Source organism: Bombina bombina, chromosome 5 (assembly GCF_027579735.1).
Source record: "Bombina bombina isolate aBomBom1 chromosome 5, aBomBom1.pri, whole genome shotgun sequence".
NCBI classification, from domain to species: Eukaryota; Metazoa; Chordata; class Amphibia; order Anura; family Bombinatoridae; genus Bombina; species Bombina bombina.
Genome location: NC_069503.1, coordinates 627468228 through 627487286, shown reverse-complemented (window position 1 = coordinate 627487286; position 19059 = coordinate 627468228). Strand labels below are relative to the sequence as shown.

Sequence of the window (19059 nt, the reverse complement as noted above, 5' to 3'; positions counted from 1 at the left end):
GTATATAAAGATTTACAAGAACATGACATTTTTCTCTATTGAAAAATATACAGCATATTACAGCTATATGTTGAGAAACAAGCCTTGTGACGTGCATAAGTAGTTTTTTCATATTCACTGATACTACAAAATTATATTTTCACCATTTAATTTTGAAAATATCTTATAGCAGAATACAAATAGGTTGTGACACTTTTATTAAAGTTTGTAAACACAAATGCCATAGACAGTCAGGAATGTTCTAAACAAAATGACAAATAATTCCTTTAAAAAAAATCTCATTTGTTATGAAAGCAGCTTTTTTATTTTGGTAATGGTGTCCAAAACAACAATATTATTTTTAGGTGTTCCAAATTTTAAATTTACATAATTTAACATTTATCTAAATGTAACAAAAGATTTTTTTATGAGAGAGATTTACAATTCACTTCAGAGCTAAGGAAACTTTTTCCAGATTTACCGAATGTTACATTTTTTAAAAGTTGACATATTTATCATGAGGTGAACGTGGCAGAAGTGCAGGATACATTTCAGTAGCACCTGTTTGAGTGGTGTCAAATTTGGGGGTCAAATTCTCTATTTTTTCTATTTTTCTAAATGTTAAATAAAAAATTAAACGTCCTTACAATCAACTGAAAAAGAACAGATAGCTTTAGACACCGCAAAATAAGCACATACTGCCCCACCTCAGCCTTGATAAACAGGTCACCTGGGTCAAAAGTCACAGGGTTTAACCAGATAGGATATATAACATTTCACCACTACTCACAGTATACAATTCACATATCATGCGATAGCCAGTATCTTAAAAAAACCCATCAGTAACTAAGTCCTATAAAACATTGAAATATCTATTTAAACACAGTGTCTTCTACGAAGTCTGGTTAGAAAAAAGTAAACTGTAAACATTTTTTTAACCTTTAGCTCATGCCTTGTTTGCAAGGTTTTTCTTTTTTTCTTTTGTTTGCTTTTAACTTTGTTCACTATCTACAAGAGGAGGGCCTTAGCCTGTGTTCCATAGGAGCAACCAGTTGCGGGGATGCAGTGATGACTCTGGCCACCATTTTGTAGAACGCTGAGGTTGAGCCATAGTGCTAAGCTGATTCCAGTTAACCTTTCAGTCTACAGTGTTTGTCTTTTGCTGGAAAAAAAAAGCTTAGCAGTATAATTCTACGGGTTCCATGCTTATTTTACATACAAAAACGGAAATCTTTGAATTGCCCTCAGTTAACAACTTAAACCCAAATTTGGTGGCAGCATCTCAAATGCGTTCGTCAATTCGGGATGTTTTAACAGTAAAGAATGTGCCTATTTCACAACCATGCGAAAGCAAATACAGAAAATGGAAGTAAAAATAAAATAAAATGAAATCTGTATCAGTCCATTGCTGTCAGACCTGATGATTTGCATGTACAACAGATAAGCAACAAGGCTAAACTATAAAATGTCCAAAAATAAGGCCTCTGAAATAAATATTTCCATTCTTTAAAAAAAGATATAATAAAAATGTACATCACATGGTCAATGTAAGTATAAAAAATAAACAAGGGAAAAAAAACAAAACATTGAGGCTACACCATTCGTGATGATGCGTCTGATGTAAAATGGCCGAGGTTTTGCTTCTGTCGACGTCCTCTGTTGTTCTTTGGACATTTTCTAAACAATAATAATAAATAAATAAATGTTAGTATAAACTATTAAACATTAAGGCAAAATCCTAAACAAGAAGGAACATTAAACTATATATATATATTAATGTAAAGGTATATATAATTCAGAAGCTGAGCACAGCATCGCAAAAACTAAATACATAAATAAAAAAAATTACAATCAAAACTCCCACACAGCTTGTGCTTTGCTTTCTAAGATATATACAGCCATATCTTAGTAGCAGCCATTTGAAATAGAAAGATACCACAACGTTTTCATGTAGGTTCCCACAAGGATTTTTACAGACCTTCATAGAAGCAAGAGATATTTGGCTAAAATGAAAATGAAACCTGCTGGGTATTTTGTTCAGTGTTAAAAGCGACATGAAGCCCAAATTGTTTCTTTCAAGATTCAGACAGAGCATGAAATTTATAAAAAAAATGTTTCCGATTTACTTCTATTATCACATTTACCTCATTCTCATGGTATCCTTTATTGAAGAGCATACCTAGGTCCTAGGTATGTAGCTACATGATAGGAAACACTGCTGCCATCTAGTGTTCCTGCAAATGTATAACATTCTTGCAAAACTGCAGCAGTATAGTGCTGTAGGCACATGTACTATCCCGAATTTGCCAACCTGCTTTTCAACAAAGGATACCAAAAGAACAAAGTCAATTTGATAACTGAAGTAAATAATAAACTTTTTAAAATTGTATGCACTATCTGAATCATGAAAAACCGGGTTTAATGTCCCTTTAATGATGAGTGCTTAATTTGTTTACATGTAGCTTTTTTTTTTTTTAACTTAACCATTAACAACAATTCATGACATTTGTAAAATTAATTTTCTGGGTTCTGCAGGATTGACTGCAGCCTCTTGTAGGGGAGGGGCAGTGGGAAACCACCCAAATTTTTCAGAATTAAATTACAGAAAAAGTGGCAAAATAAATAATGAAAGTACATTACACAGTTTTTCTTTTTAACAAAACTATAACTAACCAATTGAATTGCATTACATAGTTTTATAAAGCTCCATTTATCAATATGTGGTTGAATAGGTCCAGAATTAATTAAGCTATACGTCCCTGATTGCGGCTAGTATTGTGCTACCCTTATTTATCAATAAAGCAACAGGGTAATATATAGAAACATATAAATATATGAATATATAAATCCTCTAGGAGGCGGTCAGGACAATATAAGTACATATGTGAATATTATAATGAATAAACAGAAGGAATGTGCACATTAAAAGTACAGATAAGACTTTAAAAACTATGTTGGAATGGTATTCTTAAAGTCCCATTATCCCATAAAATGAGATAAAATGTACTAGAATAGATAACAAAGTTAGTGAGCTAAATACTTAAAGCTCCAGTTCCAAGCTTCAACGATATCCAAAAGGTGGTAAACTTGATGTAGGGGGTGAATAGGCTACGCTACCATCAGGTGTAATTACATCAGGTGTAAATACGTCATTATCGTCATTGCCTTGCAGGACCAATTACATTCAGAAGTAGGCAGTCTATGATGACGTCTCTCTAGTCAGTATCTGTTAGACCAATCAAGCCCAGGGATTAAGCCCCTGATTAAATATTGGGGGTATCCCAGCCATCTTATCTTATTTATAACATTAAGTTACGTACACTAGTCTAGCATTCTTAATGCGGTTTTTGATATTATGAGTAGGGACACTTATGGCCAATAATTATTCCCAAAATCCAGGTATACATTATGATTCACTTTTGTATCGGTAAGCAAAATAGTGTAGATTGTATTTGTTGGCACTTTACAATATGTTTATAACTTTAAGATATTTTAAAGGTAAGAGGTATTATATTAAAGCTCTTCACTATTTATGTATATGTATTGAACTTAAAGGTTTAACAATGTGGGTGTGTGGAAACGAAGGGTCCCTATTGGATAATGAATGTGTTTGGAAGGTGAGGGATTATTACACCTGATGGTAGCGTAGCCCTATTTAAGGGCAGATTACTTTGTTTGTAACATGCCTAATGAAATGGTTATCACCGAGAAATGCGTTGTATGGTTTCTCCACATCTATTGCTAGAGATTATACTATATCAAGCATGAGCTGTTTTTAAACTGTGTTTTTAAATAAAATCACTTTGATGTTTTTAACTTTCAATGCTTAGTGTTATTCTCTGAGCTTATGCTACCTATATGGTCTATACCTTCCATCTGGTTACCTGCCTCTGCTCCTGAGCTGCTGTGGCCTTGCACTGTGGGGAATCATTTGGATGGTGCTCAGCTAGCTGGACTGCTGTAGAAATCCAGCCTGCTCCTATGGGCATGACTGAATGCCTTTTCTGAATGTGAGTACCCTGTGTGCATTCCTTCTGTATGTACCACACATTGTACTATTGATTCGCACATGTGGCGCCTCTTTCTGTTCCTTATTTATCATTGCATGTGTGAGAGCAGGAGGTATAAATATCCCATGGGATTATTCCAGGGTGGTTTATACTACACCGTTTATGGAGCAATCAGCATTTGCTGATTTTAAAAAAAAAATATATTTCAAATATTAAATATAAAATTAAATTATCAAATTAGTTTAAATATTCATATATCAACATTCAAATGATAATTGTCAGACTTTAAAAAGAACATTTAAAGGACCACTAAAGTCAAAATTTAACTTTCAGGATTCAGATAGAGCGTGCAATTGTAAACAACTTTCCAATTCACTTCTATTCTCAAAATGTGCACAATCTTTTTACATGCACTTTTTCTAAGGGACCCGCTCCTACTGAGCATGTGCAAGAATTCCCAGTATATATGTACAAGCATTTTGTGATTGGCTGATGGCTGTCACATGATACAAGGGGAAACAAATTAAACTTACTTTGAAATGTGTCAGAAAAAAACTGCTACTTATTTGAAATTCAGACTAAGTTCTATTGTATTGTCTTTTTATTATGTATTTGTTTATTATGGAATTATATTGTATTTAATAGTCCTTAACTTCTGGGTACATCTACAATACAATGGCTACTACTTGCCATGCTATTGTTTTTCCTCCTGTGCTAACAGCTCTCTAAAGCGTTGTTCTCTTTGTTTAACTCCTTACGGGTGCCGGTTAATAAATCTCTGCATCTTCACAAAGGACACTGCCATATTGTAGCTTAAGTATTCTGTAACTGATTGGTGCACATTCACTCTTCAATGACATTGCTGAGTTTTTCACAACTGTGTCATGCCTGAGGCGTTATTCATATTTCTTATGTAACTTTTAAACTGGGTTTTAAAAAAAAATGCAAAAATGTAAAGCTTACACTTTCTATTGGGAAAGCTAAGCTGAAGTGCAAGGTACAGCCATCAAAAAGCTGGCAACATCACTTATCTGTGAATGTGCACTGCTTCTGCAAGATGTTCCAAGATGGCGGCATTAAGTATGAAAAGGCAGAGCTTCACCATTCGGCAGCTACAGTGGGTTAAAAAAAGATAACTGCTGGGAAGACAGCTGCAGGTACAGGAGGAAAAACAGTGGTATGGTGAGTATTAACCCTAATACTGTAGTTGTACCCAGCTCTTTAATGTCCCTTTAAAGGGACATTTTAAGTCAAAATAAACTTTTTACATTCACACTTTCTGGGAAACAACAAGCTCACAGGGTATACGTATACTAGTTTGTAATTGGCTGATGTCTGTCACATGATACAGGGGGCCAGAAAATGGGAGAAAAAATAAATTTGTCAGAAAACAAAACTACTACTTATTTGAAATTCGGAGTATGTGCTATTGCATTGTCTTTTTTTATCTACATGTTAATTATGTAATTTTACTGCATTGAGTGGTCCTTTAAGTTAATGGAAATCATGATTTTAGTGTAATGTTTGAATGTTAACCTTCAATACTTTAAGGACCAGTAAACAAAGTAGATTTGCATAATCAACAAATGCAAGATAACAAGACAATACAATAGCATTTACTCTGAATTTCAAATGAGTAGTAGATTTTTTTTCTAACACATTTCAAAGTTATGTCTATTTCATCTCCCCCTGTACCATGTGATAGCAATCAGCCAATCACAAATGCATATACGTATAGTCTGAGTTCTTGCACATGCTCAGTAGGAGCTGGTGACTCAAAAAAGTGTAAATATAAAAGACTGTGCACATTTTTTTTAATGGAAGTAAATTGGAAAGTTGTTTAAAATTACATTCTCTATCTGAATCATGAAAATTTAATATAACCTGAGTGTCCCTTTAAAAGCTACATAAGATATTTGCATGCCAAAACATGTGGAGAGCATTTGTTCCCCATTTTTATCATTGCATTGGCAAACGCTTGTTCATGTCCGCCCCCTAATCTCACGCAACCATCTTATGCATGAGAGTAGGGCTTGTTAATCAATAGTGTGATGGACTAAATCAGAAAAAACTTGCGCTGAGAATATTAGATCATGCTACACATTAAAAATCAGGCAATCCTAAACCTGAAAAACGTATAGAAGTGCTAAAAATGGGATTATATACATCCCATTTTAGGGCTTGTTAATCACCTGGTGGAAAAATTCTAGAGTGATTTTAATCCGCCGACTCCGAATTGGCATGAGGGTTTATAAAGCAGTGGTTTAAGCCACTGCTTCATAAATATCAGTTGCAGGCTCAAATGAACAAGCCTGCAACCAATCAGAGCTTTCGCCTCATGACAAATCTTGCCCTAAGCTTCCTATGCTCTGAGAAGAAGGGTCAGTATTAGCGCGGCTCCCTCAGAGCACTATAGGTAAGTACAGGGAGTGCAGAATTATTAGGCAAGTTGTATTTTTGAGGATTAATTTTATTATTAAACAACAACCATGTTCTCAATGAACCCAAAAAACTCATTAATATCAAAGCTGAATAGTTTTGGAAGTAGTTTTTAGTTTGCTTTTAGTTATAGCTATTTTAGGAGGATATCTGTGTGTGCAGGTGACTATTACTGTGCATAATTATTAGGCAACTTAACAAAAAACAAATATATACCCATTTCAATTATTTATTTTTACCAGTCAAACCAATATAACATCTCAACATTCACAAATATACATTTCTGACATTCAAAAACAAAACAAAAACAAATCAGTGACCAATATAGCCACCTTTCTTTGCAAGGACACTCAAAAGCCTGCCATCCATGGATTCTGTCAGTGTTTTGATCTGTTCACCATCAACATTACGTGCAGCAGCAACCACAGCCTCCCAGACACTGTTCAGAAAGGTGTACTGTTTTCCCTCCTTGTAAATCTCACATTTGATGATGGACCACAGGTTCTCAATGGGGTTCAGATCAGGTGAACAAGGAGGCCATGTCATTAGATTTTCTTCTTTTATACCCTTTCTTGCCAGCCACGCTGTGGAGTACTTGGACGCGTGTGATGGAGCATTGTCCTGCATGAAAATCATGTTTTTCTTGAAGGATGCAGACTTCTTCCTGTACCACTGCTTGAAGAAGGTGTCTTCCAGAAACTGGCAGTAGGACTGGGAGCTGAGCTTGACTCCATCCACAACCCGAAAAGGCCCCACAAGCTCATCTTTGATGATACCAGCCCAAACCAGTACTCCACCTCCACCTTGCTGGCGTCTGAGTCGGACTGGAGCTCTCTGCCCTTTACCAATCCAGCCACGGGCCCATCCATCTGGCCCATCAAGACTCACTCTCATTTCATCAGTCCATAAAACCTTAGAAAAATCAGTCTTGAGATATTTCTTGGCCCAGTCTTGACGTTTCAGCTTGTGTGTCTTGTTCAGTGGTGGTCGTCTTTCAGCCTTTCTTACCTTGGCCATGTCTCTGAGTATTGCACACCTTGTGCTTTTGGGCACTGCAGTGATGTTGCAGCTCTGAAATATGGCCAAACTGGTGGCAAGTGGCATCTTGGCAGCTGCACGCTTGACTTTTCTCAGTTCATGGGCAGTTATTTTGCGCTTTGGTTTTTCCACACGCTTCTTGCGACCCTGTTGACTATTTTGAATGAAACGCTTGATTGTTCGATGATCACGCTTCAGAAGCTTTGCAATTTTGAGAGTGCTGCATCCCTCTACAAGATATCTCACTATTTTTGACTTTTCTGAGCCTGTCAAGTCCTTCTTTTGACCCATTTTGCCAAAGGAAAGGAAGTTGCCTAATAATTATGCACACCTGATATAGGGTGTTGATGTCATTAGACCACACCCCTTCTCATTACAGAGATGCACATCACCTAATATGCTTAATTGGTAGTAGGCTTTCGAGCCTATACAGCTTGGAGTAAGACAACATGCATAAAGAGGATGATGTGGTCAAAATACTCATTTGCCTAATAATTCTGCACTCACTGTATAAGCCTGCTAGTGACACTTTTTCACTTGCCCCAAAGGAACATTTACATCAGTATTCTTATTGTTATTCTTGAATGAAACGAATACCGAATTGTGCCCACACAAAAATTCTGAAAATCGTTCAGAATGTTCTTTTTGAATGATTCGTCTTATTCAGTATTCAGTGCTGCACACATCTAGTAATAAACATTACTATAAAAATATGTGCATTTCTTTTTCTCGTTACTTAACGAATACGGAAGTAGTCTGCCTCAAGCCGCATTTGTCTCTTTTCGGAAGCACAAATATTCTAGTGAAAGTGCAAATCCAGATCTCAGTGTGTTGCACTTTCAGAAGAATATTTGAAGCTTACAGAACAAAAAACAAACAAACGAATGCACATATCTACTTTAGGCCCTACGGAAATATAAACGTTAAAATAAGATATTATTAAAAAAACGTGTTAACAAACCTTGTTATGCACATTACAATGGCAACTATGATGGCAATTTGTACAGCTCCAATAATGGCGGCAATAAGGACATGTGTTAACTTTTGTCTGCTTGGTACTACGTAAAGAATGTTGAAGTCTGTTTTGTCGCAGTACTGACCGGTATACCCTGAGTCGCACCTGTAAAATAAAAAGACAGTCTTATTTTGTGCTGTGAGAATTTGTACTAAACTGTGACATTCTTTTTTTAACCTAAAAATGAAAAGCAATCACAAAAAATTAAAATACCAATTTTACCTACAGAATTTAATTTTCCTACACAAGCTGTGTTTTACAAGAACCATTTACAAGAGGATTCACATTTAATAATATTCTCAGTTATAGAAGCCATTCGTAATACATAAAATATCCTCTATTTGTTTACTTTTTAGGAGACATCCAACAACATCTGTTACATGCAATATAAAAAGATGTGCTTTAAAAGGAAAGAACATCTATTGCTTTCATTCATTCTACATTTTTGTGAGGGAAAAATCAGTTACAAAGAATTATTTAGTCATATTATTCTCCTTAAGCAGTGAAAGTGCCATAAAATTAACTTTGCAGACGCCATTGTAAATTGTATCAGGTGACATAGGATGTATTCATATGTCACTAAGTGAGAGCCCGCTTCAGTGACCTCTAACTGCTCATATCTGTGTGTGTGGGATAAGGATTATATGATTTTTTATTTTATTTTTTAAGTAAGGGAATTACAATTCGTTATCATGAGCAATAGAAAATTTCTACCAGTACCACGCTATTGTGTTTTTCTTGCCCCCCCCACCCGTGTTGTCAATATCACAGACAAGAACATATTCCTAATACACAGGAGGAGCATTTGATCATATTAATGTTATATGAAAACAATCTTAGTTTTGAAACCAAAACGAGTGCTCTAGAAACAATTCTGATAAATACACTTTATTTAATGCTGATTCTTCTGTATTTGCTCAATTATTTTAGGTGGAGTTACCAATTCACTTCTTTTTGTTTTAAGATAATTGACATTCACAAGTTTTTCATAATACTTCTACAGTTAAATTGTAGTTTGTAATGGATAAATTGTTATTTTGTTATATATTTTTGTCATAGTATAATCACTATACAATATACATTGTCTTTAAAGGGACAGTATACACTCATTTTCATATAACTGCATGTAATAGACACTACTATAAAGAATAAGATGCACAGATACTGATATAAAAATCCAGTATAAAACTGTTTAAAAACTTACATAGAAGCTGTCAGTTTAGCTCTGTTGAAAAGGCAGCTGGAAAGCCCACTGCAAGTGGCAAATAAGACACTCCCCCCCTCCCCCTTCTTTTGCATATGAAAAGACCCTTTACACAAACAGGAGCAAGCTAAAGAAGGTAGTTGACAGTATTCTCATAAAACTTTGGGGCTTGGTTAGGAGTCTAAAAATCAGAGCAATGGTATTTAAAAATAAGCAAAACTATACATTTAAAAAAAAAAAAAACACTTTATGGGCTATATAAATAGATCATCTACAAAACATTTATGCAAATAAAAAATGAGTGTATAATGTCCCTTTAATGTCCCTTTAAATGCTATAATCTAAAGGCATAATTTGATTACATACTCACAGAGACAATATCTTGAGTTCAAACGTATTAGAGTCAAATTAAAGCCAAGCTCATGTTTTTTTCAAGGGCAGGTTCTGTTGGAAATAAGCTGCTTTGAATTATTTATCAGTGCTTTCTAGTGACTGTATGTTTATTTAGAAGCTGTGGCCATTTATTGTGTTTACTGTACTGTATATCTTAATCAAAATGGCCATTTCAGGAAAAAAAGAGTTAACACCTTGTGCATCAGCAACACTATGCCATGCAGGCATTGCAGAAAATCAAATACTTTTTATTTTTGGACTAATATTAAAATGTCACTTTTAGACAGTGATAGATTTTAGATAAGTTTGTGAGATAACGCAAGAACAATAATAGGACATGTTGCATATTGTAACAAAGACATCTTTAACAGCAATGCCAATATCATGATGAGCCAATCTAGTAAAACGCGTTGCAATATGCTTTCATTACTTCGTTTGTTCCATTTCCTGTCATTTAATTCCGAATATTGAGAGCCTTACTTTTTCTGTTAGAAGTGGAAGTGTATTTTTTTCTTTGATGATTCAGATAGAGCACACAATTTTAAACAAATTTCTAATTTACTTCTATTATCAATTTTGGCATCTTTTCTTGAAAAGCAGGTATGTAAAATCTGGAACATGCATGTGTCTGAATCACTGTATGGCAGTAGTTTTGCAAGAAAGTTATACTTTTGCAAGAACACTAGATGGCAGCACTGTTTCCTTCCATGCAATGCTCCATACAGCTACCTAGTTATCTTTCCAACATAGCAAATTTGATAATAAAAATTGGAAACTTTTTTAAAACTGTATGAATCACCAAAGAAAATACATTTTTGGGTTTCATATTCCTTTAACTGCTAAATTCAACAAAGCTATTGTTTGCACACTCTAGAGCAGGGGTGGGCCAATATCGGCCCTCCAGATGTTATGGACTACATCTCCCATAATTATCTTTCAGCCATAATGCCGGCAAAGCATCATGGGAGATGTAGTCCATATCATCTGGAGGGCCGGTAATTGCCCACGCCTGCTCTAGAGACTCATTTATATCTGCCCCACCTGGCCTCAGCAGAGAAGATTAGGTAAAGGAAGTCTAGAACAGTGATTTTTAACCTTTTTTTGGCTGTGGCACACTTTTTTACATTAATAAATCCTGTGGCACACAACCATCCCAAATTTTAAAAAAATCACACATTGTAGCCTAATACAGCATATATATATACACATACACACAAACACACACATACTGTATGTATTGTGCTGTTATGCCATGCCTCCTACAAACTACCCCTGCACTGGGAGTAAAAAACAAGCAAAGTTTAAAAAATATGTCACACTGTTGTCAGTCTGCCGTGGCACACCTGAGGATCTCTCACGGCACACTAGTGTGCCACGGCACACTGGTTGAAAAACACTGGTCTAGAATACACCATAGTGACGCCCATTGCATTAAGATACTAAAAATCTTATTAAATAGAAGCACAACATATTTTCAAGCAGGTTCACTTTAATCAAGCAATGTTTTCAAGCAGCGCTTTCAAAGGTTTTTTTATATTAAAGGGATACTAAATCCACATTTTTTCATTCATAATTCAGATAGAGCATGCAATTTTAAGCAACTTTTTAATTTACTCCTATTATTTTTTTTTTCTTTGTTCTGTTTCTATCTTTATTTGAAAATCAAGAATGTAAGCTTATGAGCCGGCCCTTTTTTGATTCAGCACCTGGGTTGCGCTTGCTGATTGGTGGCTAAATGTAACCACCAATCAGCAAGCGCTATCCAAGGTACTGAATGAAAAATGGGCCGGCTCTTTAGCTTAGATTCCTGTTTTTTCAAATAAAGATAGCAAGAGAACGAAGAAAAATGAATACTAGGAGTAAATTAGAAAGTTGATTAAAATTGCATGCTCTATCTGAATCATGAAGAAGAAAAAAATCTGAATCATGAAAGAAAAAAAAATTGGGTTTAGTATCACTTTAAGCACGTTTTCTAATTTTCTGTATTTTTTATGTAACTTAAATTTAAATCTTTAATTGCACCAAACACAAAATGATGTATTATGCATATACACTAATATATCTTCTTCGTCTAATACTAAATAAAAAAAAATATCTGTATAGATAAAAAATTAACTGGAAACAATATTTTCCTCCCGGATTATTCAAGTTCTGTGGAGAAATGTGAGCTGTGATTCTATCAAAAGAACCTGTCACATCAGATTATACCTATTAAACACCATACTGCCTGGTACAGAGATCAAAGTCAGACAACCATGAAACTTAACCTGGGCTTCCAAGCATAGCGAATAGCTAGACAGAAATGGCACATGAGGGAAAGCAAAACAAACAGAGTTCTTATAACACCTAGAGATTCCTCAATAAAGAACTTCAGTCAGTTTGCACTAGATTATTCAACACAGTAAAAAATACATCTAAATAATGCTTTGTTTCTAGTGAATATGCCATGGAATCTAACACAATAAAGTTGGATTGTTGTAGTGATTTTTACACTTTCATTTCTATAGAGATCTAAAAGTTACTAGGCAAAGCTGGATAGGGTCTGGGGTTAGTTATACTAGTACATACTAAACTGCTTTATCACTTACCGACATGATGCCTTCTGATTTGTATAACTTAATTCACATTTGCCATGTACACAATAACCATTGTAATTTTCTGTGCAAGGTATTGAGTTTCCCATGTAGACGTCTTCTCTCTGATCACTGGAATCTTTAAGACATAATTTAAAAACACATCATCAAAATATGTTATAGTAATTCCAAAATATGACATGTTTTTAGAACATTAAACATATGATAAAACTACATGAGTTTTTTGCAGAGCCCCTGCATTTGCTAACCAGACCTTTTTTTCATATCTTCAAATGCTTTATACTACCTTCCTAACTGCTGCTTTGCAATACTATTTAGCTCCTCCCTTCAGACCATGTGACCCAGCACTCGTAGCAAGGCGTAAATAGACCACTTCTTCTCTGTGACTGTCAGTCATCCTTCCCCCTTAAAGACCAGCGACGTACAGGGTACGGCGCTGGTCGTTAAGAGGTTAATTATATGCAAACTACAAGCTATGTGCAAATATGGTAGCAGGTTTTCTGTACAGCAACATTTTAGAAATTGTGGTACCATATTTATAAGGGGAAAACCAAACACGATGCCCGTGGAGCCTGGAATCCATTAGTCCTCTGTGTAGCAAAATCGCTACCAATTGCAGGGCCAAATGGACCAACTAGAAAAGAGCAGGTATTGTAAATAAGAAAAGTATGAGAAGATAGTGGAAGTAACACTTATTAAATATTATTTTGGGCCACCTTAGTTAGCTCCGCTAAATGAGTTATGTGTAACTTGCTAAACGTTGATTGTAGAAATTGATAACGTTAAAGGACCATTAAATAAAGTTAAACTACATAATCTACAAATGCACAATACAAACATACTTAGTCTGAATTTCAAAGGAGTAGTAGATTATTTTTTCTGACAAATTTGAAAGTTAGTTCCATTTTCTTTCCCCCTGTATCATGTTACAGTCATCAGCCAATCACAAAAAAATGTGGATATAAAATAATTGTGCACATTTAGATAATGTAAGTGAACTGGAAAGTTGTTTAAAATGATGTGCTCTATCTGAATCATAAAGGTCTAATTTTGACATTAGTGTCCCTTTAAAGGGATGCTGAACCAAATTTTTTTCTTTCATAATTCAGATAGCGAATGCTATTTTAAGCAACTTTCTAATTTACTACTATTATAATTTTTCTTCATTCTCTTAGTATCTTTATTTGAATAAGCAGGAATGTAAGCTTACAAGCCGGCCCATCTTTGGTTCAGTACTTGGGTATTGCTTGCTGATTGGTGGCTACATTTGGCTTCCAATCAGCAAGCACTACCTTTTTGACAATGGAAAAATAATATTAAAATCCCATACTGAGATTGCTTGACAACGTAGATTTAGAAAGGGTTTACTTTTTGATAAATGACTACAAAATTAATTTAAAATGGCCATTAAATTAAAGTAAAACTTCCATAAAAAAGAAATGCAATGTGCATTAATTATTTATTTTGACAGTTTTTTTTTACTTGAAAATAGTACTTTTTTCCCACTACCCCTGAAAGAGGTTATGGTTCTTTCTAAACACTAGTTTATCTGACCTTCCAACAGTTTACACAGTGAATGGTTGATTAGTGCATAACCTCATGGTTCTAATTTGTTAAAGCAAAGAAGATAAATATTGCACTTTAAAAGGGTGTGTACCTAAGCTTCTCTGAGATGGTGGAATCTGTGTGGTCTCCCACATTAGTAGATAACCAAACAAATTTAAGGTGGCTCTCTGAAATAAAAACAAAGCCTTTTTAGATCCATAGTAATGAAATGTTTTTTTTTTTTTTCAGAGTGTAGTATTATATTATTGGATTGAAAAAAGAGCTTTCCATGGTTCTGAAAATATATTACTAAGTATTGGGAGCTGTCTGTGGTCCTTAGTTTGGTATATTACTTCTGAGGCTTTACAATTAGCTTGAGAAATATTTATGTAGATTATTGCAAATATAATCTACAGATAATGGCTGCAAATAATAACTATATATTGTGTATACTTTAATAATGCTATTCAAAACATTAAGATAATAGCATGAAAAAAAAAAAAAATGGTTGATGCGTAGTAGATAGGAAATGCCTTCAACTCTATATGTTCAGCACATTTGTAGTCAGAAGTAATTGCTATATAATAACTTCACCATAGATGTATGCAAATGTATAGAGCATGCTAACCTTACTTACACAAGATTTCAGAACGTCCCTGTTTAAAGGGCCAGTGTAGTGTAAAATTGATTTCCTCTTAATTTGTTTCAAATCATTCCTATCAGTAGCAGGGTATAAAATGTATGAGAAGTGATTCCTTTAGGTTTATTTTGTATATGAAATAGCCAATTTTGTTCTTTGAAACCACATCCAATCGAAACGATCTTACGGCTAGATTTAGAGTTCGGCGGTAAAAGGGCTGTTAACGCTCCGCGGGTTTTTTTCTGGCCGCACCATAAATTTAACTCTGGTATCGAGAGTTCAAACAAATGCTGCGTTAGGCTCCAAAAAAGGAGCGTAGAGCATATTTAGCGCAAATGCAACTCTCGATACCAGAGTTGCTTACGGACGCGGCCGGCCTCAAAAACGTGCTCGTGCACGATTCTCCCATAGGAAACAATGGGGCTGTTTGAGCTGAAAAAAAACCTAACACCTGCAAAAAAGCAGCGTTCAGCTCCTAACGCAGCCCCATTGTTTCCTATGGGGAAACACTTCCTACGTCTGCACCTAACACTCTAACATGTACCCCGAGTCTAAACACCCCTAGCCTTACACTTATTAACCCCTAATCTGCCGCCCCCGCTATCGCTGACCCCTGCATTACACTTTTAACCCCTAATCTGCCGCTCCGTAAACCGCCGCCACCTACGTTATCCCTATGTACCCCTAATCTGCTGCCCTAACATCGCCGACCCCTATGTTATATTTATTAACCCCTAATCTGCCCCCCACAACGTCGCCGACACCTACCTACACTTATTAACCCCTAATCTGCCGAGCGGACCTGAGCGCTACTATAATAAAGTTATTAACCCCTAATCCGCCTCACTAACCCTATCATAAATAGTATTAACCCCTAATCTGCCCTCCCTAACATCGCCGACACCTACCTTCAATTATTAACCCCTAATCTGCCGACCGGAGCTCACCGCTATTCTAATAAATGTATTAACCCCTAAAGCTAATTCTAACCCTAACACTAACACCCCCCTAAGTTAAATATAATTTTTATCTAACGAAATAAATTAACTCTTATTAAATAAATGATTCCTATTTAAAGCTAAATACTTACCTGTAAAATAAATCCTAATATAGCTACAATATAAATTACATTTATATTATAGCTATTTTAGGATTAATATTTATTTTACAGGTAACTTTGTATTTATTTTAACCAGGTACAATAGCTATTAAATAGTTAAGAACTATTTAATAGTTACCTAGTTAAAATAATTACAAATTTACCTGTAAAATAAATCCTAACCTAAGATATAATTAAACCTAACACTACCCTATCAATAAAATAATTAAATAAACTACCTACAATTACCTACAATTAACCTAACACTACACTATCAATAAATTAATTAAACACAATTGCTACAAATAAATACAATTAAATAAACTATCTAAAGTACAAAAAATAAAAAAGAACTAAGTTACAGAAAATAAAAAAATATTTACAAACATAAGAAAAATATTACAACAATTTTAAACTAATTACACCTACTCTAAGCCCCCTAATAAAATAACAAAGACCCCCAAAATAAAAAATTCCCTACCCTATTCTAAAATACAAAAATTACAAGCTCTTTTACCTTACCAGCCCTGAACAGGGCCCTTTGCGGGGCATGCCCCAAGAATTTCAGCTCTTTTGCCTGTAAAAAAAAACATACAATACCCCCCCCCAACATTACAACCCACCACCCACATACCCCTAATCTAACCCAAACCCCCTTAAATAAACCTAACACTAATCCCCTGAAGATCTTCCTACCTTGTCTTCACCATCCAGGTATCACCGATCCGTCCTGGCTCCAAGATCTTCATCCAACCCAAGCGGGGGTTGGCGATCCATAATCCGGTGCTCCAAAGTCTTCCTCCTATCCGGCAAGAAGAGGACATCCGGACCGGCAAACATCTTCTCCAAGCGGCATCTTCTATGTTCTTCCATCCGATGACGACCGGCTCCATCTTGAAGACCTCCAGCGCGGATCCATCCTCTTCTTCCGACGACTAGACGACGAATGACGGTTCCTTTAAGGGACGTCATCCAAGATGGCGTCCCTCGAATTCCGATTGGCTGATAGGATTCTATCAGCCAATCGGAATTAAGGTAGGAATTTTCTGATTGGCTGATGGAATCAGCCAATCAGAATCAAGTTCAATCCGATTGGCTGATCCAATCAGCCAATCAGATTGAGCTCGCATTGTATTGGCTGATCGGAACAGCCAATAGAATGCGAGCTCAATCTGATTGGCTGATTGGATCAGCCAATCGGATTGAACTTGATTCTGATTGGCTGATTCCATCAGCCAATCAGAAAATTCCTACCTTAATTCCGATTGGCTGATAGAATCCTATCAGCCAATCGGAATTCGAGGGACGCCATCTTGGATGACGTCCCTTAAAGGAACCGTCATTCGTCGTCTAGTCGTCGGAAGAAGAGGATGGATCCGCGCTGGAGGTCTTCAAGATGGAGCCGGTCGTCATCGGATGGAAGAACATAGAAGATGCCGCTTGGAGAAGATGTTTGCCGGTCCGGATGTCCTCTTCTTGCCGGATAGGAGGAAGACTTTGGAGCACCGGATTATGGATCGCCAACCCCCGCTTGGGTTGGATGAAGATCTTGGAGCCAGGACGGATCGGTGATACCTGGATGGTGAAGACAAGGTAGGAAGATCTTCAGGGGATTAGTGTTAGGTTTATTTAAGGGGGTTTGGGTTAGATTAGGGGTATGTGGGTGGTGGGTTGTAATGTTGGGGGGGGGTATTGTATGTTTTTTTTTACAGGCAAAAGAGCTGAACTTCTTGGGGCATGCCCCGCAAAGGGCCCTGTTCAGGGCTGGTAAGGTAAAAGAGCTTGTAATTTTTGTATTTTAGAATAGGGTAGGGAATTTTTTATTTTGGGGGTCTTTGTTATTTTATTAGGGGGCTTAGAGTAGGTGTAATTAGTTTAAAATTGTTGTAATATTTTTCTTATGTTTGTAAATATTTTTTTATTTTCTGTAACTTAGTTCTTTTTTATTTTTTGTACTTTAGATAGTTTATTTAATTGTATTTATTTGTAGCAATTGTGTTTAATTAATTTATTGATAGTGTAGTGTTAGGTTAATTGTAGGTAATTGTAGGTAGTTTATTTAATTATTTTATTGATAGGGTAGTGTTAGGTTTAATTATATCTTAGGTTAGGATTTATTTTACAGGTAAATTTGTAATTATTTTAACTAGGTAACTATTAAATAGTTCTTAACTATTTAATAGCTATTGTACCTGGTTAAAATAAATACAAAGTTACCTGTAAAATAAATATTAATCCTAAAATAGCTATAATATAAATGTAATTTATATTGTAGCTATATTAGGATTTATTTTACAGGTAAGTATTTAGCTTTAAATAGGAATCATTTATTTAATAAGAGTTAATTTATTTCGTTAGATAAAAATTATATTTAACTTAGGGGGGTGTTAGTGTTAGGGTTAGACTTAGCTTTAGGGGTTAATACATTTATTAGAATAGCGGTGAGCTCCGGTCGGCAGATTAGGGGTTAATAATTGAAGGTAGGTGTCGGCGATGTTAGGGAGGGCAGATTAGGGGTTAATACTATTTATGATAGGGTTAGTGAGGCGGATTAGGGGTTAATAACTTTATTATAGTAGCGCTCAGGTCCGCTCGGCAGATTAGGGGTTAATAAGTGTAGGTAGGTGTCGGCGACGTTGTGGGGGGCAGATTAGGGGTTAATAAATATAACATAGGGGTCGGCGATGTTAGGGGCAGAAGATTAGGGGTACATAGGGATAACGTAGGTGGCGGCGCTTTGCGGTCGGAAGATTAGGGGTTAATTATTTTAAGTAGCTTGCGGCGACGTTGTGGGGGGCAAGTTAGGGGTTAATAAATATAATATAGGGGTCGGCGGGGTTAGGGGCAGCAGATTAGGGGTACATAAGTATAACGTAGGTGGCGGTCGGCAGATTAGGGGTTAAAAATTTTAATCGAGTGGCGGCGATGTGGGGGGACCTCGGTTTAGGGGTACATAGGTAGTTTATGGGTGTTAGTGTACTTTAGGGTACAGTAGTTAAGAGCTTTATAAACCGGCGTTAGCCAGAAAGCTCTTAACTCCTGCTTTTTTCAGGCGGCTGGAATCTTGTCGTTAGAGCTCTAACGCTCACTGCAGAAACGACTC

At 35.8% G+C, this 19059-nt stretch overlaps 1 protein-coding gene across 1 annotated transcript in view; it reads right to left on the bottom strand.

Moving 5' to 3' along the window:
* Positions 1-180: 180 nt before the first annotated feature.
* TMEFF1 (transmembrane protein with EGF like and two follistatin like domains 1) overlaps positions 181-19059 on the bottom strand; it is a 361275-nt gene continuing 342396 nt past the window's right edge. Inside the window, exons 8-10 of the mRNA XM_053714586.1 lie at positions 12667-12790; positions 8428-8586; positions 181-1656 (exon numbers count right to left, since the gene is read on the bottom strand). Coding sequence (XP_053570561.1) covers positions 1572-1656; positions 8428-8586; positions 12667-12790 — 368 coding nt within the window. The 3' untranslated portion in view covers positions 181-1571. The remainder of the gene's footprint in view (positions 1657-8427; positions 8587-12666; positions 12791-19059) is intronic.